The sequence below is a fragment of the Centrocercus urophasianus genome, unplaced genomic scaffold (genome assembly GCF_019232065.1).
Source record: "Centrocercus urophasianus isolate 14NV4802_14NV808 unplaced genomic scaffold, USGS_Curo_1.0 seq_1, whole genome shotgun sequence".
Classification (NCBI taxonomy): Eukaryota; Metazoa; Chordata; class Aves; order Galliformes; family Phasianidae; genus Centrocercus; species Centrocercus urophasianus.
In genome coordinates, this window is record NW_024884141.1 from 2,960,691 (window position 1) to 2,978,588 (window position 17,898).

The 17,898-nt window shown below is 40.7% G+C and overlaps 1 protein-coding gene across 7 annotated transcripts in view; it reads left to right on the forward strand.

The window, feature by feature from the left end:
- Positions 1–5,917: 5,917 nt before the first annotated feature.
- FOLH1B (folate hydrolase 1B) overlaps positions 5,918–17,898 on the forward strand; it is a 29,186-nt gene continuing 17,205 nt past the window's right edge. For 4 of the 7 annotated variants that reach the window (XR_006168844.1, XM_042818185.1, XM_042815754.1 and 1 more), the window contains exons 1-7: positions 5,947–6,028; positions 7,299–7,407; positions 9,900–10,086; positions 11,037–11,138; positions 14,742–14,867; positions 15,816–16,002; positions 16,773–16,866. Coding sequence is in view for 5 of the 7 variants with exons in the window: in XM_042818185.1 (XP_042674119.1) it covers positions 7,352–7,407; positions 9,900–10,086; positions 11,037–11,138; positions 14,742–14,867; positions 15,816–16,002; positions 16,773–16,866 (752 nt within the window). In the remaining 2 variants the exon portion in view is untranslated. Of the gene's footprint in view, positions 6,029–6,659; positions 6,829–7,298; positions 7,408–9,899; positions 10,087–11,036; positions 11,139–14,741; positions 14,868–15,815; positions 16,003–16,772; positions 16,867–17,898 lie in introns of all 7 variants that reach the window. The other 3 variants (XR_006168263.1, XM_042814554.1, XM_042816563.1) reach the window with 2 other exon arrangements.

Below are 17,898 nucleotides of genomic sequence, written 5' to 3' on the forward strand. Positions count from 1 at the left end.
CTTCAAATTCAGCGAGGACTAAAATAAATATCATACTTACAAAAGATAAAGTGCTTCAGACTAACCAGGAGAAATGGTGTTACCTGCAGCCATATGTTCTCATTTTTCTGAATAATGAGATCCTAAAAGAAAATACAATAAGATAAAATCTTCAATCACAGGATGATCCCAAATTGGACAAAAATATGAAGCAGACACTGCAAATTTCTGGAGCAAATATTATGTCTTAAGTCTGACCACAAAAAATCCTGCTGGGAATTATTAGCTCCTTATTTCTGAGATGAAATTCAGAACAGGAAACTATTAAAAAAATAAGTTTCATGCTTTGCATTACGATGAAATTACACTTCAAACAAAAATGTCCATAACAGCGATGCCTATTTTTAACTTGTTTTTAAAATTTTAAGTCACTGTGTCTTGTCCACCAACAGAATTTGGCTTCTAACTACAAACACCAAATCTCTTCCAGCTGCAAGAGGAGATCAGAAAGAGTAAACAGCCAGGAGCAGACAAAATTATCAAAGCACATGTAACAGTGGTAATCACAGCAACACCACTATTTGTAACATTTTGGCTAACTATAAGTCACAAAGAAAGGGATATTTAAAAGGCAGAGCAGTGTCAGTCTGCTCAGGAAATCACAAAAAATAAAAATATAAAAAAAAATCCTCACTCCTCCAGCATGCAAAAGTTAGGGTATCAGAAAGCTTGGGGGCACTCCAGTAAAGCTATGAGGAAAGCATAAACTGTTAGGATGCTCATCCTGAAGCAGTTGTAACACAGCTAAATTGGAGTTTATTGATTTCCCTGTCCAAAAAGGCACATATTTTGATATCAATTATGCCCTGAAAACAGAGAAAGTGTACATCATTAATTCGCTCCATTATCTCTGTATTCCACATTAGCATCTTGTTCTTTGCCAGTGAAGTCAGAAGAACACTGCAGGAACCCGTGCTTTCTGTACGTGATAGACCAACGCCCCAAGAAACAAAAAAAAAAGTTGAAAATATCCACAGAAGAAACTGTCTTTCTGTAAGAAATCATTCTCAATCAATAGCAAGATTCCGCTTCAGCTTGGAAGAGTTAATTCTGCATTACTTACAAGCCATTTCTGTTCTCATGGCAACATCCACATAGGGAAGCTAGATATGAATTAACATTTTGCTGTCCAGCTTCTTCATGGGCCAATCCTTTCACATGTCAAGGGAGGTGATCCTCCCAATCCACTCTGATCTCATCAGATGAGGCCCCAGCCAGTGACCTGTTGGAGTGAGTCCACAGGAGGACCATGGAGATGATCAAAAGGATGGAACGCCCCTCCTATGGAGGCAGAGAGATCTTGAGTTGATCATCCTGGAGAAGAAAAGCTCCAGAGAGACTTTATTGTGGCCTTCCAGTACCTGAAGTGGGTCTGCAAGAAAGCAGGAGAGGGATTCTTTATTACAATATGTAGTTATAGCACAAGGAGTAATGGTTTTAAATTAAAAGAGAATAGATTGAATGTGTGTGTTTGGTGGCCCTGCTAGGCAGGGGGGTTGGAACTACGTGATCCTTGAGGTCCCTTCCAACCCAGGTGATTCTGTGATTCTGTGAGATTAAGATTAGATATAGGAAGACATTCTTCGTTGTGCTGTTGGTGAGGCACTTGGACAGGTTGTCCAGAGCAGCTGTGGATGCTTCATCCCTCCAGCCAGGTTGGATGGCAATCTTGTGTACTGGGTGTTGTTCCTGCCCACAGCAGTGGAATTGAAGGTAGATGGTTTTTAAGGTCATTTCCAACCCAAACCATTCTAATCCAGCAGCAAACTGAATGATGATGAAACCTAATTAATTATATGTAGCACACTGAGCACTGCAACTGGGAGATAACTGACCTGTGAAGCCAAGAGCAGGAGAGAGCAGCAAAAGCTCTTCAGTTGCTATGGCAAGCCGATCAATCTGTGCACCATCTTTCTTAACTTTCTTTCTGTAGCTTGCAACACTAGAACAAGGACAGTCTGGTACAATTCAGAATTGCCTCGTGTCTTTATATGCATGGAACTGATCCTCAGAGGCCTTTGCACTAGTTCACAGTACCTTTTTCTTCCTTCTTTCACAATGTGCTACCCTAAAATGCTTTACTATTTGAATAACTGGACTGAAGATAGATGGATATTCATTCCTATGAGGTCTTTAAAAGCCAAAGTGTGCCAGCATTTCATTAGCAAGGCTCAGAAGATGGGAACATAGTCATTCTGACAGTTATAAATGTCATAATTCAGGACTGAAGGGAGCTAAATAACACACATGAGAAGGTAGTTACCACAGCCAATTCATTTCCATTTTCACTAGGGCAGAAGAATCAATCCCCTTATAGAGTTTTACTGTCTGTGAGAGGAAATCCCTAAAAGGGAAAGAAGTAACAAAAGGAACTCGGATGTGAGCAGGAATAAAAAATGATTGAGCACTTACCACAGGATAGCAAAACTGTCAGACTTGTCACTGCTTCTTTTTTTTAACAATCATAAGAATCTCAGCAGAAGGAGTGTTATCACAGCAGTGCAACACAACAAAAATCTCTACGCACACAGTGTAGGGACAAAGCACAAAACTCAACAAAGTTAAAAAGCTTGACTACCTAAGATTAAAATCAGAGAAATGCTGTTTGCCTTTCTGTCATTGCTCACTGCCTTATGTAGGCACAGATACAGCACTCTTCTTTATATGGAGATCTATAGGGATAAAAATACTAAGAAAGCACAAGTTTTATTTTAATACATAGGCAGATGTGGCACCTTGCAGAATGGGACATTTGAGAAGCCCTGTAGCGCGCTGTGAAAATCAAAAGCAGCGTGGTTTCTGGACACTTGTGAAAGATTATATCCATACAAATGTCATTCAACCAGGAAGGAATATAGAAGGGGGAAGGAAAATGTAAGCTATATATTTACTTATTATTTCTATCCCACCTATGAGGAAAAAGTGGGAAGCTGGTATTTTATACAGTTTGAAACTAAGAAAGTCAAATACATTGTAATAAAAGTTTTCTAGAACCTATGTTTCACTTCCTTGCATTCTACTGACACTTTACAACAATACACCTCATTTAGTTCTCTCATGTAACATTCAACAATAACTTCTATCAGAAACACTTCAGATTTAATTAGAGAGTGGTTCCATTGCATAATAGAGACTTGGAACTCATGAATTTCTTCACTTTTTCTAAATAAATGATTTAATCGTACAGAACCCTGGGGAGCTAAGCAAGTCATTTTATTTCACTATCTGTATGGCAAATATGTAACAGAGAAGGAGGGATATTTAATATTTACACAGCAGACAGCATATTAATCCACAAGTAAGTCTCCATTGAAATCACAGTAAAAAAATGTTAGAAGGGATCTCTAGAGGTCAATCTGGCCTGAATTCCTGCTCAAAGCTGTGCTACCTTCAACTGTTCAAAGTTAGATCAGGTTGCGTGGAGCTTTGTGCAGTGTTTTGAAATACTCCAGGAATTTATACTCCAACTTTGGGAAGCCTGTTCCACTGTTTACCTGCTCCCACGTTGAAGGTACTGCAATGGTGGGACCTCTTCCAGTTGTTTACAAAAGATTTCTTCCTCTTTCTTGTCTTGAGATAGCTGTCAGTTGCAGTCAGACAACATGAAGGCCCCCTCGCTGGCCTCCCTTCCTAGTTCTGACACATAACCCTGTCACCATTTCCAAAGCAGAACCCCATGTATTTGAGCATCTGCTTAGCATCCTTTCTCTGACAATTAAAACTGTAACAGAGACCAACAACCTTTTTCTGTAGATAACTCATCTTTCTTTGACAATCTGCAAACGTTCTTCTCAGACATTACAGAATAACCTGAATCTCCGCTCAGGACTAGGTGCTCCTCCAGGGGGTTGTAAGTGGAATAACTGGTTTTACCTTCTTAGCCTTCTGCTGTAATCAAAATGCTGGAAGTTGTCTTAATCACCTATCAATCTCGCTATGTGACTCACAGGAATGAAGTTATATGGTAAAAATTACCACTGAGAGATCTTCTCTCCATCTTCTCACAAAACCTTACAAAACTTAGAAAACCTGAGTAAATTCGCAGCATGCTCGCTCAATTTAGTAGGAGCATCATCAGCTTGTATCTTGTATCTTCAGCAACAGATTTTCTGCACTAGGACATAGCAAGGGATAAATATGCTACTTTCTGATTTATTTAATGTTTTTGTTTTAGTGAAATGTTTTGGCTGTAAAGTGATCTACAGAATTCTGCAGAGGAACAAACATAGCACTTTATGTATTTATCACAGCTGTGATATGCTCTTGAGTAAAGTTTGCCTATGCTCTTTGGGGTCATAATGTCCTGTATAAGCTGAGGCACACTGAAGGCTATATATAAAATAGCTGAATTCATAGATTCTAAGGGGTGTGGGTGGCTAATTAGCTTATGAGTGCTGAATAGCACCAAACTTTTGACAACATTCCCACCACAGTTTCCTCACTGTTACTTTTCATCTCAAATTTTACTTGAGTAAGTGTGCCTATAACCCATAGGGATTAAATCTCCAAGGAATATTAGTCTAGAGATAAAATATATTTTTGTTCATTGCATAGTCCCACAGTGCTTCATTAACTCAAATTCCAAATACCTCCAGCAGAAATTAACTTATCAAGGATTCCACATTTCTAGCCCTAAAGGTACCCTGGCCATGTCAGTCTTCACAGGAACAATATATGTGCCTGTTCTTCACTGACTTCACTTAAACACAGCATTGACTTCAGTTTACACCAATGAGTAATGGCCGAATAGTGAACATGGGCACATAATGTAGACAGGTTGATGGCTGGACTAGATGATCTCTTACCAGTCTTTTCCAACCTTAATGACTCTTTGATTATGGCACTCCAAGAACAAAACCTGACACTAACTGCAAGGCAGGGATACAAACTTCCCCTGTGGTGACTCCCAAACTCATGTTGCCTTCTTTCTACACAGGAGATCTAAAACATTCCACAACAGTATCGACAACAGAGGGTAATTTGGCAGACATCTGGTATTGACTTACTTGACAGAGTGACAGAGCACTCTACCTAGACTGTTAGCTCAACCATTAAAATCATAGAGTCAGAGTTGCTTGAGTTGGAAGGGACCTTTAGAGGTCATCACGTCCAACTCCCTTGCAATGAACAGAGACTCCTACAGCTTGATCAGGGTGCTCAGAGCCCATCCAGCCTGACACTCAGTGTCTCCAGGGATGGGGCATCCACTGCCTCTAGGCTGCTATCAGATCTCTCCAGAGTCTTCTCTTCTACAGGCTGAACAGTCTCTCAGCCGGTCCTCGTAGGGAAGATGTTCCATACCTCCAATCATTTCTGTGGCCCCAGGGAGCGCTCCAACAGCTCCATGTCTCTGCTGTACAGAGGTCTCCACATCGGGCCATAGCGCTCCAGGTGAGGTCTCACAGTACAGAGCAGGGGAGCAGGATCACCTCCCTCGCCCTGCTGCCCACATTTCTTTTGGTGCAGCCCAGGATACAGCTGGCTTTCTGGTTGTGAGGGCACTTTGCTGGCTCGTGACCAGCTGCCATCCACCGGTCCTTTTTCATCGGAGCTGTGCTCTACACTTACATCTCCCAGCCTGTACTGACAGCGGGGGTTGCTGTGACCCAGATGCAAGATCCCGCACTTGCATTTGTTGAATCTCGTGAGGCTCTCTTGGACCCGCTGCTCCAGCCTGTCTAAATCTGTGGATGGCACCTCAGCTCTCAACTGTGCAAAAAAGCAGGGCGCTGGGCGCTGCGGGTGAGATCAAAGTCCGATGCCCGTACGAAACACCCCGACAGGCGGCCCCGGCTGAGGCGGGAAGCAGCGGCCGCGCCCTCCCGCCCGCCCCCGTGGCGGGGGCGCTTCGGCCGGGAGCAGCTGGCGGGCATGTGGACGTCGCTGGGCGCCGTCTCGGAGCCGGTCGGCCCCAGGGCAGAGAGCGGCCGCTTCTGGGCCGTCACCCTGGGGGCAGCGGTTGGGCTTTTCCTCCTCGGGTTCCTCATCGGTACAGTGCGGACTTCAGCCCTTTTTGGAGCGGAGCCGGGCTGAGCGGCGGCCGGGTCGCGAGGGTTGGGGGGGGGGGAGGGGGCAGGGAGAGGGCGGGAGTGGGGGAGCCGTGCCCAGGTGGCTCAGGATCGGGGATGGGGTGCAAGAAGGGGATAGACTCTTGATCAGGGCCTGTGGTGATAGGACAAGGGGAAATCGTTTCAAACTGAAAAAAAGATTGAGATTGGATATAAGAAAGAGGTTTTGTACTGTAATGGTAGCGAAGCATTGGGGCAGGTTGCCGAGAGAAGCAGTGAATAGCCTATCTGTGGAGAGACACTGAATGTCAGACAGGATGGGGCTCTGAGCACCTGATGGAGCTGTAAGTGTCCCTGTTCAGTGCATGGGAGTTGAACTGGATGGCCTTTAAAGGTCCCTTCCCACTCCAAAGATTCTATGATTCTATGTCCTGACTTAAAAATAAAAACAGATGTCAGAAACTTTCTAGCCAGGTGTTCCTTCATCACTTACTCTGATAATGGCTGTATAGTAAGGGAAGGTTTCCAAAATAAGAACCAGAGACAGAGAACATAGTTAAAAGACATCTGTTCCTTAAAAAGGGGCTCTGTTTCTTTCCTTTTTTTTTAAAGCTGCTATCTTTCTGCATTGGCTGGCAGCATCATGCTCTGTGTGCAGGGAAGATAGGAGTTCTCAACATCTCTTCATTTGGAGGAGAGGAGGTTCAGGGGAGATCTCGACACTCTTTACAACTCTCTGAAAGAAGGTTGCAGCCAAGTAGGGGTCAGCCTCTTCTCTGAGGTAAAAACGATAGGATGAGAGGTAATGGCCTTAAGTTGTGGCAGGGGAGGTTTGGGTTGGATATTAGGAAGAATTTCTTCTCAGACTGTGTGGTGATGAGTGGCACGGGCTGCCCAGGGAGGTGGTGGAGTCACCATCCCTGGAGGTGTTCAAGAACTATGGAGATGTAGCACTGAGAAACATAGTGGACATTGTGAGAGTGGGCTGACAGTTGGACTAGGTGATCTTAGTGGTCTTTTCCAAACTTAGTGATTCTGTGATGTAAGATCTGCAGTAAAATGACTGTGATTGGTATAGCACTGTTTTCGCTTCAGTGCTCTAGCTAACAAATACTGTGGTGCAGGGCTATCACTGCCATTACCAGTATCAAGTTGTGGCTGTTTTATTGTGCTGCGATAAAGAATAATGGTAAAATATGCAGTGAAAATCTTGTAATATTCAAGAAAAATGTGTTTTGATGTGTTATATAGGCTGGTTTGCAAAACCTGTAGAAGAGAAGACACCTTTAAGACCTCATGTGGAGATGAAGGCGGCATTTATGGCTGAGATGAAAGCTGAAAACATCAAGCACTTTCTTTTGTAAGCAATGTGTAGCTTTATCTGTCAAAAAAAAAAAAAAATAATCAGGAACCAGCCCAAGGATACCACTAAACAGATCAGTGTGTAGGCTCTTGGCCATTGGTTTCAACTAATGTTTTCCAGTAAGATGAGAGAGACTACAGTCCATCTTGACTTCTTTCATTCTTGTTTGTGTTGAAAGCACTTGGAGTCATTCTCAGCAAACTCAGTACTTAAAAGTAATTAAGAGCTGGCCAAATTCTTGCTCAGCGGTTGGTGAATACTTGCACAAGCATAGTTCACTCTTTCACGTATGTGGCCTATTTAGACAACAGCAATGTTGACCTTACACTGTTTTTTTATGGAGGGTGTTTACTTCAAATTAGGCTTTATGAATGAACAGGACAAATTCAGTGCAAAATAGTGGAGTTCTTAAACATAAAAGAGAAAAAAGTCATGCCAGTATTTGAGCTTGTGTTTCTTTGTGTGGAGACCTTTACGCTTCTTTGCTGTTCTCCCAAATTTGTGACCACATTTGTGTTACTTGGCAGCATTCTGTCATGTTCTCACTTTCTTGAAGAAAGATGTTCCCTCACACTCCCTCACCGCACAGTGAACAGCTAGAATGGTTATCTTTAAAGCCGTAAAGACACTTTTAAGACCATGTTTTTTTTTCCCCAAGGAGGTTTTCCGCTCCAACAAGCAAAGATGCTAACTTCCTGAAAATTCAAGTGGTAAAAAATGGCACTGTAGATTTTTAAAATCTATTGTAGTTGAATTACTGTAGTTAATTTCTTGATTTCTTAAAGTTTAGAAGCCTTAGCTGCTAGGAAACTGATGCATTATTAATTGTTTGTTCTAGAGACCTTCTAAACAGATTTTCTTCTAGGAAGGTGTGATACTTGTTAAAATAATATATTTATTTGAACTAGAAGTCGTAAATTATTGATAGAAATTGACTTTCTATGTAAAGAAAATTTTAAAGTGTCAGTGCTTTTAGAAGTAGACAGTAGTTCTGGTTTTGCCTTTAAATCCCAGCCTGATTAAATAGCAGGAAGTTATATCTTACTGCAAAACATTACAAATTACAAAATTACAAAACAAAACAAAACATGTTCAGCTTATTGATTGTGTCAATCCCACATATTTCGTTTTAAGTACACTTCCACAAGCTATTGCAAATAAGTTAGCTGGAAAGTACATTCTCTTTACTGCGTTTATAGCCTTGTCCTGGGCTATGTAAACATTGAAAACTTAAGATTTTTTGCACTCTTCAACCTGTGTTTTGGCTCCTGGAACACCAACTGTTGCGCAACAGCTCTGTAAAAGAAGCTTTCGTCCCTCCAATCTCTGTCTCTGTGCCAGCAGGAACATTGTACCACATTTACTGACATGCAGCCAGTCTGTGGTGGAATACACAAGTGCTTAATCACTACTCAGAACTAGCAGTACAGGCAGTCAACAGATTAGAACAGGAAACGAAGAAAAACAAAGTTCTACTAAATGGGGATATGACACAGGAGAACACTATTGCATAACTCAAATTGTAATCAAATCCAAAGAAAGTGCTGCCTTGACTGTATGAGGAACAGCACAGTCTTGATAGAAGCTGTTGATGTTATCAGAAGAACATGGCTCTGTACAAAAGTCAGAAGTATATAATTCTTCCAAAGTACTTTGCTGTTTTTTGGTAACACTCAGTGGAACTTAAGAAGTAAAATTTTCCCCAACCTTATACCTGGATCTTATCTGAGGTCTCCTTTCCTTCATTAACACCACTGGGTTCACGTGGCGTGCTGATGGCGCGGTTGTATAACAGGATGAGAACATAATGATGATAATCTCATTCAATGGGGGCTTCTTTAGATCAGTTCACCACTGGGTTTTCTCAGTAATCTGTCCAACTTTCACTTTCAGCTGATGAGTTGTTCACCATTCCTGGTATTATACACTATTTGTTATTCAGTGTGCATGTCTCTTAAGTCACAAGCTGCTGAATTTTTCTGTTCCTTGTTTGTAAGCTGCTACGAACTCATGCTTTTATTTGCCAACAAAGCACACTCAGTGTCAACTTTCAGATGAATCAGTATTTGCACTAAAATTAATTAAAACAGTGGGATCTGAGGACACTTTCCAGCTAATTAAATATGGGTATCACAGTTTAATTATGCACATTTCTAAACTGAATACCTAGAAGTAATTATGCTCAGTTATTTTACTGCTTCAAGGAGGGCTGGTCTTATTATACAGAGAAATGGCCCTAGGATGCCCAAGACCCCATGGCTGATTTTCTGCCATTCTTGCTAGGCTGCATTGCTAGCAAGATGTAAACATCTATGACTGAAACCTTTTTCCTCACGTTATGTGTATGGCAGACAAAAATATAAATGCTGAAGAATCTTGGTCTTGATTCAGTCTGGATACATCTGGTCATATCCAGGAGATGTTTTTAGCTAGGTTAAGATCATATGCAGCCATGCCTGATCCTGACCAATTGCTTCTGTTTCTTCTAGCAATTTTACACAGCGTCCTCACCTTGCAGGAACAAAGGAGAATCTCCATCTGGCTCAGCAGGTTCAAGCTGAATGGAAGGAGTTTGGTTTGGATTCTGTTCAGTTGGTTCATTATGATGTCCTGCTCTCTTATCCTGATGAAAATAAACCAAATTACATCTCAATAATTGATGAGCGTGGAAATGAGGTACTGAAAACAGCTGTTTTTGCAAACAGTGGAAAAAAAACACCTTTATACACCTGGGAAGACTGGAAGGGAAAGCTGTCCTCTGCTCTGTTCATGGCACCTGATTCAGAGTTCATGGAAATTAGTGGTTCTCATTTGCTTTATTTATTTTTTCTTAATTTATATATTTGTTTCTTCATTTTTGTGCTGGGAATACTAATAACTGCGCTGCTTCGTGCAGCTTACTGACACACATGGATGAAAGGAAAAGTGTGTGTTAGAGTTACTGTATGTAATTCAACTGTTTTAAAATTGCTGTGTTATTTAGGGAGAGGAAATCAACCACGGTTAGCATCATTACTTGTCTTGAGTCATTTTACAGCATTGGTGATTGTGCTGAATTCAGTTCCTCGAAGATTACAGACTTTATGCCTCAGGATACACTGACACAAAATCAGTTCATTACAGAGCAGCTCTACTGCTCACTGAAGGACGAGGGATGAGCAGAATGCAAACATTTTTTTTATTATTGTGATCTAGCCTTCTCTTACTTGCTATATTGACACCTTCAAAGGAACCTGGGTTCACATAAACAGGCTTCTGTGCTAAGTCTGTGACAGTGAGACTATCAAGATCACACACTGAATTCACATACAGAAAGTGATAACCATTGCTTATTGAAGTTTTGGTCACATCTCATTTTGAGTTAAAAAACTAGAGTCCTTTAAACATAAATGCCTGTGAAATGTGCCTGCATAAACAGTACTTCTTTTTCATATTTCCTGGTTTACTCTTTTGTTAGAATCATAGAATCACCAAGGTTGGAAAAGACCTAAAAGATCACCCAGTCCAACCGTTCACCTATTCCCAATAGCTCCTACTAAACCACGTCCCTCAACACAACATCCAGCTCAACACAACATCCAGCATGTTGTGTTCTTTCCTAATAGGTGTTTGTTCTTTCCTAATAGGTGTTCAACACATCATTGTCAGAGCCGCCTCCTGCAGGGTATGAGGCAGTAGGAGATGTGGTGCCACCCTACAGTGCATTTTCAGCCCAAGGAATGCCTGAGGTAAATGGTGGAATACTGAAAGAGACAGAGACAGAGATGGAAATAAGAGAAGATGGGATGCTGGAGCATAGCATAGTGTAAAGTAAATGGAATAGTATGGAATAGAGTAATGTAAAATCCCTAGATCTTAGGCTGTGTGTGTACAGACCCTGACATACTACCAGTAAGAACGATGAGTCAGCCCTGATGTTATTGGGAGTTTTACAATGGAGCTGTGTTGAAAATGAACTGTCATACATACATGTCTGTTTGTTTGTTTTCCCCTCTAGTTTGACTTAAAATTGAATTGTTTTTCATTTTCCTAAAAATGTGAAAATAAGTCTTTTGTTTTATTCACTTCTTCAGCTTCTCTAGATATTGTGTGAATATACACTATTCTTTTCCATCTTGGTGATAAAAATAAAACTTATATTTAAAAGTAGGCAATTAACCAACCTCATTTTCAAAGTGCTGTTTTCCAGAGACTGTCATACAGCTGTACCTGTGCAGTGTACCATGGCTATTGCAAATGGCTATTGCTAGCACTTGTCTTTTCTCTGTTGCACAGATGGCAACAGCTAACAAACTGTCTATTCTGAAGCTGGCCTGTGTAACAGGAATCTTCTATTCTATGGTCATTAATTGTTTTGATACATAATTTGTAAGAATAGGAAATATTTTTTTTGCTTGCTGTACCTTCCTTGTCTATACACAGAATAACATAGGTGGGGAGGGCCCTCTGGAGGTCCTCTCTTCCAAGCTGGCCTCTAAAATTGGAGTTGACTTTGGAATCTGCTAGCAGTATTAAATTCATATTCTTTCTGAAGCTTGTTAATAAGCTGCACAAGCCCAGAAAGCAAAATATATCCTATATTCATACTCGGAGGAAGCTGGAGAGCTAGACAGGTGGCCTGTCTCCTAGGATATGAGAATTATGAGCGTTTCAAGAGTCACAGTGGGAATTTTGGAAGGTAATATAAGGTAAAATTCATCTATTCTGCCTTCCTGTTTTAATATTCCCACAGAAAGACAGAATAACTTCACTGTTTTATTTGATTTCTAGTGAGCTACTGTAAATGATGGGATATGGGAAATAACAATAAAAACAAGTTTTAAAAGATGCAGCTTCCTTCTTTAGAAAATGATTTTATTTGAATTAAACAGGAGAACATTGTTTCTGAAAGAAACAATACCTAACGGACAGATTTTCTATTCAAAATATATTGCTTATGTTTCCCTTAAAGCATAATGGTTTGGTAATAGCTCCAGATACTGGTGCTGTTAGCCACAACGTTCTTCAGTAAGCAGTTGTTGCAGCTCTACTGCAAATAGCATAGCAGGGGGCACGTATAAAGCTCTGCAGTGGGAATGCTGCTTGCGTTTTGGGCTCGTCTGAGTTTTCCCATATCTCTTTATGTTAAAAGCCATTTTATTAAAAACAGAACTAGGCTGTGGAGACAGGTGTGGAACCTGCCGGGTGCATTCATCAATCTTAGGCTTTCTGCTCTGAATTTTGGGACAGTTCCTGCATAAAGCTCGAAGTTCAATGGAGGGAGAAGGCTGTCAGGAACCTGCATGCCAGCATAACTGTAGTATCAAGAGTAGGAGACTTTGCTGAGAAGTGGGAAGAAATGGATCAAAGTTCTTCAGACTGAGAGAGGCCAGGAACTCAGCTTTCTTATCTTCTGGGTGAAAGCTCTAATCAGGGAGTTGTAGAGGTAGTTAGGCGCTGCTAGCACCATTACTATTTCCTGCAGCTGCTCTTTAAAAATAGGTGGTAGTGACTCTATTTTGAAGGTTATATACTGTCAGAGTGGGATGGTAGCTTCTTTTCTGCTAGAGAGAAACCCTGCAGAGATTTAGAAATAGCTGCTGCTTATTTCTGGTAGATGTAGTATTGTGACTGGGCTTTCTGGATGTGTTTGTGTCCGTGGCAGGAGAACAGCAGTTCCACAGGCCCACTGACCCAAAAAGGGGAGGGGAGGTTGTCAGTGGTTTGTGGCAACTTCAGCCCAGTTCTGTGACTAATGGAGCGTGGGACCCATGGATCCACACCCTGGGAAAGGGGAAGGGAAAAGGGGGAAGGGTAGGAAGATGGGAGATGAGCCTAAATACAGAACAGCAGCAACCATCTGAGGAGGAAAGATAATTTACTAAATATGATATCAGAATGCAGGATAACACACTATAATACAATATATTATTGGAATTGAGGCTAATAAATCAGATAAAATGAGAGAGAGTATCTGAAACTGAAGGCCTTACTTTGAATTGAAGGTGGAATGGCTGGGAAGCACACCCACACACTGCCAGGCAGCAAGGGAGGGAGAGAGTCCCATGACTTGCGGGTCTTTCCTTCCCCTCTGAAGGAAAGTCTTCTGGGATATGTAGTTCTTTATCTCTTCTGACCAGATATCCAGAAGTCAGTCCAAGGAACTGGAGTATTAACTCTTTAATTCCACGAGCTTTACGTGATGTGGTGATGTGGAATACCAGTAACAAAAGTCATAAAACTATGACAAGTGTACCCTGGTCTCAGATACAATATATTTTTCTTCCGTGTGGTGTATTTCAACTAGATCCCAATAAACAGGAAAGAAGTTAAGTTTTGAGCAAAAGCTTCTTTTCTTATAAATCTTTAGTAGAAAGCTTATTTAGTGATGACGTGAAGTCACGTTCTTACATACAGTAGTGTTGGTTTGGAACATTAGCATCTTAAATAGCAGTAAAATTCTATTCTTCATTGCTTTTTAAGTGACTGGAAAAATGCCTCATGCCTTTGGATGTCAGGGGGAAGTTCTTTACTGTGAGAGTGGTGAGGTGCTGGAACAGGCTGCCCAGAGAGGCTGTGGATGCCCTGTTCCTGGAGGTGTTCAAGGCCAGGTTGGATGGGGCCCTGGGCCACCTGGTTTACTATGAAATGGGGAGGTTGGTGGCCCTGACTGTGGCAGGGGGGTTGGAGATTCATGATCCTTGAGGTCCCTTCCAACTCGGGCCATTCTGTGAATCTGTGATGAAGCCAGTACAGTTAAAGGGCTGTACCTCAGTCTGTGCTGTATGCTGTATTGCAAGGCCACCTGAATGTCTGGTTACAGACTGTGTTGGAGATTTAAGGTTACTCGTTTTTGAAATTAAATTGAATATCTTTCTGGAAGTGTGTGATCATACAGAGAAATGCACCTTGAGAAGAATTATCTGTCACCTAAGTTTAGCTGTCTGAAATGGCAAGTGTCTACCTTAAACTGGTTCTTCAATCTCACTGTAGGCATTTATTCTAAAGAGGACAGCGTGTTTCTTCCTAAGATAGTTTTGGGATACCTCCAGCTGTCCAATGCTGACTGACTAGAGCTTAAGCAGACTAGAGAGAAGAAAGGCCAATGCTCTGAGAGTTACACTCAATTTCTGAATCATATCTTACGTTCTCTATAGAGTCTTGAGATCACACAGCTTTTTATATTACTGTAAATTCATGAGAAGTCACTTACTTACCTAACTGTCTCTATCAGAGGAGAATTCATACAAGAGCCAATCCTGAAGATTATTGTTCCCAGCCTGTTGTTTTGCTAAATCCCATCCTCCTCCTGTTATGCTCACTGACATTCAAATTCTGTTTCCTTCTATCAGGGTGAGTTAGTGTATGTCAATTATGGCCGCACCGAGGACTTCTTTAAGCTAGAACGTGAAATGGGAATTAACTGTACAGGAAAGATTGTTATTGCCAGATATGGGAAGATCTTCAGAGGAAATAAGGTAATCACTCCATATAGAAACGTAATTTATGCCATCCTTTAGTTGATTTCAAGAGACTGAAACTCTTAACCAAAGTCTTCTCAAGCTTGTAGTGTAATTGAGGTTTTCATAGAGGTGCGTTCAAAGGAAATTATTTAATAGGAGATATAAAATATCTGTTTGGTATGTATATAATACACCTAAAGGATAAAAGTGAGTTGGAAAATGTTACGTATTTCAAAATGTATCTGCTTACTATTAATTGTTCCAAAATGTAACTAACTTGCTCCAGTAATATACTCTGAAGTAGTCTGTTCTTCCCAGTTTGTTCAAATGCACCTTAATATAATTTGGGAAGTGCTGTATTTTGAATTTCTCAGTTAGATCTGAGTGTCAAACACTGAATATCCTCATTGGAATGCCAAAATTTATTACACAGACTTGAGTAATCTTCTGGAGAGGAACTCACTGGTTTACATATATACTATTTTCACCAGTGAAAAGTGACTTGTGGCTCTTAACTCTAAGTCAGATATCACTGTGATTGAATTTTTATAGGCTGCCACTCTTAAAGATACTATCTGAATGGAAAAGACTTAAACATTATAGAAGAATCTGACTCATTTATTAAAATGAAATACAGATCAAAATTGCTCATAACCAGAGGGACAGGCAGTTGCCATTTAGTTTGGAAGTGATATGTCCTCACTGACATAAGGGGATGATACGTTCACTCTTACAGTGGTGTTTCTAACAACTGTTTATATTGGTGTGCAAGTCTCCTACTTCACTATCTGTGTATCTATATGATCTTTTTGATATGAGACAAGTATGGGACCTTTGTTTAGCTAAAGCTGTGTGAAAGGTTCCAAGTTATAATCACTGTAATTTATAATACTTTCTTTTGCCCCTTGAATGCTTATGTCAAGCTATAAAGGTCTGGATAGAAACCAGAGATGTGCTTTGCAGGTGAAGAATGCTGAGCTGGCAGGTGCCAAGGGAATTATTCTCTACTCGGACCCTGCTGACTACTGTGCTCCAGGAGTAGATCCGTATCCAAATGGCTGGAACCTTCCAGGTGGAGGAGCTCAGCGTGGAAATGTATTAAACCTGAACGGTGCAGGAGATCCTCTGACCCCAGGCTATCCTGCAAAAGGTGAAGTGTCTGTTCAGTGGACCATCACACACTTCCTAAACGGGTGCTGAAATTTACAGCGGAGTTAGACATCTGTATGTCTTCAGTACTAAGAAGAAAGCCTCCATCAGAAAAGGTCACTGTGAATGCTGTATAAAGGACAAAATTCCATTCTATTCCATAACCTACTGGAAGAATGGCTTCCAAATGTTTATGTTTGTCCACACTGTGAAAATTTAGATTCTGGTTTGTGGGGGGAAAAAAAATATATTTGAATTGTGTCTTGTCTGAGCCAAACCTAGTCCTCATTTATTTATGTATTTATTTTTGTGAACACAGCAGAACAAAATATTCATTAGTCTAGTGTGCAAGTCTGTATCTGAATCTCTGGCAGATGCCCAGCTGAGTGTTCCAAACATTAGGCTATGGGCTCACAGTTTAGTCTTGTTTTTTGGCTGTGTCTTTTTCTGAAGTTGCTTCCCACAAAGAGAAGTATTTCTGTATCATTTAAATGAAAAAAAAAAAAAAAAAGATTAAGAAATAATTTTTAAATCTCCAGCCAATTCTGAATGTGTAACTGTAGATGCTGTGGGAGAGTATTTTGTGGTGTTGTTTTGAAAATGTGCTGATGGAGCACAAATAGGGAAGTCACCGAGGAAATGTCAGCCCAAGTGATAGGGAAGTGAAATGATTCTCTTTGAGACCTGTGGTGTCTTTAAGGACTGTGCTGTGAAATGTACAGATTGCTTCTGAGACTTCTAAGGACAGAAATCCTCGTCTTTGCCTTTCAGAATACACCTACCGCTTAGACAAAGCCAGTGGTGTAGGTCTCCCAAAAATTCCAGTTCATCCCATTGGCTACCATGATGCTGAGTCATTACTGAGGTAAGTGTTGGGGAGACAAAGAATTTTAAAAAATGTTCAGTGACAATGAGAAGAGTGCTTGAAAAGAAAAGGAAAAGGTTTTTTCACTCAGCAACTTCTGTAGTTTTTGAAATCCTGTTTGTGATTAGATCTACACATGTTGCTACGTGCCAGATTCATGCAAAACACATGCAAAGTGTTTTGGAAAGGCCTGTTTTTAATGCATCAGGTATTACGTGAAGTAACAACGATTAGCACAGGTACACTGAAGTTGTAAAGTTACTGTAGAGAAAAGGCAAGAACTTGTGGGCCTGCTGTGATGCTTGTTTTGTGAAAAAAAAAAAAACAAAATAAGGAGTGTCCAGGTGAATACGTGACTATACATCTTTGATGGGACAGTATCTATATTGTGTTGTAGTTATATGAAGCCATATTTTTTCTCCTCATTTGTATTATGTTGTGTAAATGTGAAACGATGCTAGCACATGAATGTAAGGATACTGGAAAAGCTCTGGAGTGTTAAAAAGTAAGTAATAGATAGCCATATTTAAGGAAGTCTGCATACTGAGTGTGCAGGTGATCTGAAGACAGGCTCCGAGCTTTGCAGAGGATGGTATTAAAATTCATTTTTATGTTAACGAAACGTACACACTGAAAAAACTAAGATGCAGTAGATTTGGCAGGTGCAGCACTGTCCTTAAACATTCAACTTGGAGCAAGAAAAGATGACTTGGACACATCATACTTGTTCAGTTTTAGACATCTTAAGAACACTTCAGCTGTGTCTATGCCACCATATTAAATGGTGCCCAGAGGCAGGCACTGAAAGACAATTGCCTGTGCTGTTAAGCTGTTAGAATGGTCCAAACAACAATCTACTGAATGAAAACTGCAACTGCAGTTCAAGGCAGTAGAAAGTTCCAAGGACCATTTACAATGAGCAGTTTATATGCAAAACCCTTGGAAGCAAAGACTGTTTTCCATTCTGAACTGTCTTCAATAACCAGGAACAGTTCTTCTTGTTAAAATACTAGTATTAATGTAGCCAAAAAT